The sequence below is a fragment of the Entelurus aequoreus genome, linkage group LG27, assembly GCF_033978785.1.
Source record: "Entelurus aequoreus isolate RoL-2023_Sb linkage group LG27, RoL_Eaeq_v1.1, whole genome shotgun sequence".
Lineage (NCBI taxonomy): Eukaryota > Metazoa > Chordata > Actinopteri > Syngnathiformes > Syngnathidae > Entelurus > Entelurus aequoreus.
Genome location: NC_084757.1, coordinates 34,403,465 through 34,410,031, shown reverse-complemented (window position 1 = coordinate 34,410,031; position 6,567 = coordinate 34,403,465). Strand labels below are relative to the sequence as shown.

General features: G+C 37.0%; 2 protein-coding genes across 5 annotated transcripts in view; one reads left to right on the top strand and one right to left on the bottom strand.

Moving 5' to 3' along the window:
• The window catches only part of LOC133644568 (cyclin-dependent kinase-like 5), a 125,314-nt gene that overhangs the window by 156 nt on the left and 118,591 nt on the right, over positions 1–6,567 (top strand). The window contains exon 1 of the mRNA XM_062039150.1: positions 1–170. This exon is cut by the window's left edge and continues 156 nt beyond it. The gene's annotated coding sequence lies outside the window, so the exon portion shown is untranslated. The remainder of the gene's footprint in view (positions 171–6,567) is intronic.
• LOC133644569 (sex comb on midleg-like protein 2) overlaps positions 1–6,567 on the bottom strand; it is a 37,707-nt gene that overhangs the window by 7,870 nt on the left and 23,270 nt on the right. For all 4 annotated transcript variants that reach the window (XM_062039156.1, XM_062039154.1, XM_062039157.1 and 1 more), the window contains one exon: positions 6,004–6,132. In XM_062039156.1, the coding sequence (XP_061895140.1) occupies positions 6,004–6,132 (129 nt within the window). The remainder of the gene's footprint in view (positions 1–6,003; positions 6,133–6,567) is intronic.

Here is a 6,567-nt window from a genome sequence, read left to right as displayed (position 1 = left end):
ACGTTTAAGTGACGAGGACATTTTTAAAAGACACGTTTTTGTTTGTTGGTTTTAAACGGGCGTTAAAACTTCCATCAAATTGTGCCGCGGACACCTGATGATGACCTCCCCGTCTATGGCGCACCAAGCTCGGCCAGTGAAGAGACAACAGCAGCGTGGTGAACACGGAGGTAAGACGGCACCATCATGGAGGACTTGACTACAACCGCACGCCAAAATATCCCGCATTACCCGGATAATGTTGTCCATTGAAAACCAATTTTCAACCATGCACAACTGCCACATTTCCCTTTTTTCTGTCGACCACTTCCACATTTCCCAACCCACTTCAACTGTTCCACCGTCAAATCATTCCTCTTAGTCAGGACCAAAAAAACGAATTTTATGAGCTGGAAAAATTCCCGTTTTTCCCAAAATTCCAGGAATTCCGTAATACCTTTTTCAAAAATGTTACTGCTTCAACATTTCTCGACCGATTTTGAAAAATTCCAATACCAACCATTTCAACTCATTTAGAACATTCAAATGTTTTAGCATTTTCAAAAAAATTCCCGAAATTACCAAATGCATTTTTTATCCGATTCAAACTGTTCCATCTTCAAAATATTCCGCCTGTCCAGGAATCAATAATTCTAAATCATTCCCGGATTTCCCCGTTTTTAGGGATATTTTCCCCATTCCAAATGAATGATCCATTTTTCAAACTTCCACCATTCGCACATTTTTCAACCGATTCAAAGCATTCCACTTTCAACATATTACACTTATCCTGCACATTCAAACTATCATTTTTCCAAGTTAAAAAAATTCCAGGAATTCCCGTTTTTTCTGTCGACGACTCCTTCCACATTTCCCAACCCACTTCAACTGTTCCACCGTCAAATCATTCCTCTTAGTCAGGACCAAAAAAAAAAAACAAGTTGTTTTATGAGCTGGAAAAATTCCCGTTTTCCCCAAAATTCCAGGAATTCCGTAATACCTTTCTGAAAAATGTTACTGCTTCAACATTTCTCGACCGATTTTGAAAAATTCCAATACCAACCATTTCAACTCATTTAGAACATTCAAATGTTTTAGCATTTTCAAAAAAATTCCCGAAATTACCAAATGTCCACGAAATTTCCATTGAAATGAATGGGACATTTTTCAAAGTTCAACAACTCCCACATTTTTTACCCGATTCAAACTGTTCCAACTTCAAAATATTCCGCCTGTCCAGGAATCATGTGCTCTCCTTCAATAATTCTAAATAATTCCCGGATTTCCCTGTTTTTAGGGATATTTTCCCCATTCCAAATGAATGATCCATTTTTGAAACTTCCACCTTTCGCACATTTTTCAACCGATTCAAAGCATTCCACTTTCAACATATTACACTTATCCTGCACATTCAAACTATCATTTTTCCAAGTTAAAAAAATTCCAGGAATTCCCGTTTTTTCAAACCCTTTTTTCTGTCGACGACTCCTTCCACATTTCCCAACCCACTTCAACTGTTCCACCGTCAAATCATTCCTCTTAGTCAGGACCAAAAAAAACAAGTTTTATGAACTGGAAAAACTCTCGTTTTTCCCTAAATTCCAGGAATTCCGTAATACCATTTCTCAAAAATGTTACTGCTGCAACATTTCTCGACCAATTTGAAAAATTCCAACACCAACCATTTTATTCAGTACATTCAAATGTTTTAGCATTTTCCAAAAAATTCCCTCTTTTCCCAAAATTATCAAATTTCCATTGAAATGAATGGGACATTTTTCAAAGTTCAACAACTCCCACATTGTTTATCCGATTAAAACCCTTCCAACTTCAAAAATATTCAGCTTGTTCAGGAATTATGTGCTCTCCTTCAATAATTCAAAAAATATTCCCGGATTTCCTAGAATTCCCCGTTTTTAGGGACGTTCTCCCATTCCAAATGAATTATCCATTTTTCAAACTTCTACAATTCTCCCATTTTTCAACCGATTCAAACCATTCCACCTTCAATACATTCAACTCATCCTGGAAATTCAAACAACCATTTTTTCCACGTTCAACAAATTTCCAGGAATTCCTGTTTTTTCTCACTTTATTTCCAACCTTTTTTAGTGCGATGACTCCTTTCACATTTTTCAACCCATTTCAACCGTTCCACTGTCAAAACATTCCTCTTAGTCAGGACAAAAAACAAGTTAAAGAACTTGAAAAATTCCCGGTTTTCCCGAAATTCCGTTATACCATTTTTCAATTAAAAAACTGTTACTACTTCAACATTTCTTGACCGATTTAAACAATTCCAACACCAACCATATCATCCATTTGGGACATTCATGCTCCTAATCATTTTAAAATTAATCCCTCTTTTCCCAAAATTCCAGGAAGTTCCCATTGAAATAAATGGGACCTTTTTCCAAGTTGTACAACTCCCACATTTTTCAAACCATTCCAACATCAACACATTCCACTCATCCTGGACATTCAAACTAACACTTTCCCAAGTTCCAAACCAAATTTCGGTTTTCCTGGAAATTCAAACTCTTCCACATTCAAACAATTCCAACATTCAACCTATTCTTACATTCATACTGCATCCTGTCAGCATTTCTGTTCAACTTCAGCATTGGAGCATTCACACGCAATTCCTTCAGGAATTGCCTCATCTAGTTATTTGTAAAATTGTAATAAGTACACCTCTGCATTGCGTCCTTATAAACATTGAAGAAAAGGAAAAGAAAGACATATAGATCAACTAACAACAAAGAATATTGAAGGGTACTTTTTCTCACGTTTTTGTGTATTTGGGATCTTTATAAGTCCTGAAAATTTAATAAAACAATTCTTGCCTTCCTTCATACTTCCTCCAAACGAGCCATTTAGAGTGGAGGCATTTAAATAAGCCCGCCCACAAAATGGCGCATCCTAAAGACACGGTAAAAAAGTGGCTTGAAGATGGTGTGTAAAACATCTATGCAAGATTTTGACCAGCGTTACATGTTATGTAGACCACAAGGAAGTACTTAAATGTAGAATATTGTTACATTTTTATCATTTAATTTAGCTTGTCATGACAAGCTAAATGACAGATAAAGTGAGGGGTTTGAATTGGTTTAAAAATGTGGGAATTGTGGAAGTTTGAAAAATGGATCATTCATTTGGAATGGGGAAAATATCCCTAAAAACGGGGAAATCCGGGAATTATTTAGAATTATTGAAGGAGAGCACATAATTCCTGAACAGGCTGAATATTTTGAATTTGGAACAGTTTGATTCGGATACAAAATGTGGGAGTTGTGGAACTTTGAAAAATGTCCCATTCATTTTGGTTGGAAATTTAGGAATTTCTGGGAAAATGCTTAAGACTTGAATTTTCGGAATGGTTGAAATAGTTTGTGTTGGAATTTTTCAAATCGGTTGAGCATTGTTGAAGCAGTAACACTTGTAATTGAGAAATGGTATTATGGAATTTCGGGAAAAACGGGAATTTTTCCAGTTCAAAAAACAACTTGTTTTTTTTGGTCCTGATTAAGAAGAATGATTTGACGGAACGGTTGAAGTGGGTTGGAAAATGTGGAAGGAGTAGACGACAGAAAAAAGGGCGAAAACAGGGTTTGAAAAAAGGGAATTCCTGGAATTTTTTTTAATCGGATAAAAAAATGTGGGAGTTGTGGAACTTTGGAAAATGTCCCACTCTTTTCAATGGCAATTTCATGGAAATTTGGGAATTTCGGCAAAAGGCGGGAATTTTTTGGAAAATGCTTGACTTGAATTTTCTGAATGGTTGAAATAGTTGGTGTTGGAATTTTTCAAATGGGTCGAGCAATGTGGAAGCAGTAACACTTGTAATTGAGAAATGGTATTACGGAAATTCCTGGAATTGGGGGAAAAACGGGAATTTTTCCAGTTCTTAAAAGAACTTGTTTTTTTTTGTCCTGAATAAGAGGAATTATTTGACAGTGGGTTGGAAAATGTGGAAGGAGTAGTCGTAAAAAAAGGGTTTAAAAAACGGAAAATTCCTGGAATTTTTTTTAATCGGATAAAAAATGTGGGAGTTTTGGAACTTTGGAAAATGTCCCATTCTTTTCAATGGGAATTTCATGGAAATTTTGGTAAAAGCGGGATTTTGTTTTGAAAATGCTAAAAGATGGGTATGTTCTGAATTAATACATTCATTGAGAATGGGAAGATGTCTGGGAAAACCAGCAGGTAGTTCAGTGTTGGGCCAACTTTCTTGGCTGCCATGTGTGAAAGACTCCCACAGCAGCTCAGGAAACAGGTGGTGAGTGGAAAGTCTCCTTAGACTTGGGGACATGCTCCTTGAATGGTTATGAGATCCACTCAGATATCATGTCTGTGTCATTCAGTCAGCAAATATCCACTCAGATATCATGTCTGTGTCATTCAGTCAGCAAATATCCACTCAGATATCATGTCTGTGTCATTCAGTCAGCAAATATCCACTCAGATATCATGTCTGTGTCATTCAGTCAGCAAATATCCACTCAGATATCATGTCTGTGTCATTCAGTCAGCAAATATCCACTCAGATATTATGTCTGTGTCATTCAGTCAGCAAATATCCACTCAATATCTGAGTGGATATTTGCTGACTGAATGACACAGACATAATATCTATGTCTGTGTCATTCAGTCAGCAAATATCCACTTAGATATCATGTCTGTGTCATTCAGTCAGCAAATATCCACTTAGGTATCATGTCTGTGTCATTCAGTCAGCAAATATCCACTTAGATATCATGTCTGTGTCATTCAGTCAGCAAATATCCACTCAGATATCATTTCTGTGTCATTCAGTCAGCAAATATCCACTTAGATATCATGTCTGTGTCATTCAGTCAGCAAATATCCACTCCGATATCATTTCTGTCTTTCAGTCAGCAAAAGGAGCCGTGAGTGAGTTCCAGGTTGGTTGGTTTGTTATGTAAGCATGCAGATGATTTTGTGCACGATGCCAGTCACTCATGGATGATGTGTTCAAAGACAGTAGGATGCCACGGTGTGTCCAAAAACAATTTAAAATATGAACTCGTCAGAACACTTTTCCACTTTCGACACTTTCTGGGTGTTGTTGATAAATGGCTTTGGCTTTGCCTAGTAGAGTTTTAACTTGCACTTACAGATGTAGCGACCGACTGTAGTTACTGACAGTGGTTTTCTGAAGTGTTCCTGAGCCCATGTGGCGATATCCTTTACACACTGATGTCACTTTTTGATGCAGTACCGCCTCATGGCTTACCGGCAGTGATTTCTCCAAATTCTCTGAACCTTTTGATGATATTAGGGACAGTAGATGGTGAAATCCCTAAATTCCTTGCAATAGCTGGTTGAGAAATGTTGTTCTTAAACAATTTGCTCAGGCATTTGTTGACAAAGTGGTGACCCTCGCCCCGTCCTTGTTTGTGAATTACATGGAAGCTGCTTTTATACCCAATCATGGCACCCACCTGTTCCCAATGAGCCTGTTCACCTGTGCGATGTTCCAAATAAGTCTTTGATGAGCATTCCTCAACTTTCTCAGTCTTTTTTGCCACTTGTGCCAGCTTTTTTGAAACATGTCGCAGGCATCAAATTCCAAATGAGCTAATTTTAGCAAAAAATATATTAAGTTTTCCAGTGTGAACATGAAATATCTTGTCTTTGCAGTTTATTCAATTGAATATAAGTTGAACAGGATTTGCAAATAATTGTATTCTGTTTTTATTTACCATTTACACAACGTGACAACTTCACTGCTTTTGGGGTTTGTAACATAATGTGATGGATATAACAACAAAGTGATGAATATAACAACATAATGTGATGAATACAACAACAAAGTGATGAATATAATAACATAATGTGATGAATATAATAACAAAGTGATGAATATAATAACAAAGTGATGAATATAATAAAGTGATGAATGTAACAACAAAGTGATGAATATAACAACATAATGTGATGAATATAACAACAAAGTGATGAATATAATAACATAAATAATAGTAATGTAGTATAGTATACCTTCTGAAGGGTGGGCGTCGGTGCGTACATGTTTGGGAGAGAGCGGCGCGGCGTATGGCGGCGACACCCCGGCGAGGCTTCGCTTGCCGACCCGAGCCAGCAACGACGTGTCCAGCGCCTCCTCTTTCACTACAACAACACGACAGTTTGAGGTACTACACAAAAACATGACAACTTCAGATATTCGATACTAGAAAAAGGTAAACATTGCATTCGTGAAGTTTAGCACTTTTAATGATGAGGACGTTAATGTTACTCGAGTCAAAAATGGCGGCTGAGAATGGTCACACCAAGACAACAACTTTCAGCTACAGCACCGCTGCAAAAGCCACAACAAATACAAACGCCACGACAATATAAAGCCACAACACAACTTGGATCCACTGGCAAAACACAAGTGACAGCCGAGCAACTTCCTGTGGAGAAATGTTGAAAATGAACATTTTATATTAATAATAATAATATATGATTAATATTGTAAAATGTTACGTTTATGACTCTTACTTTGACAACTTCCTACTTTACACCTTTTCAAAGATCTGTCTCAGGAAGTTACAACACTGT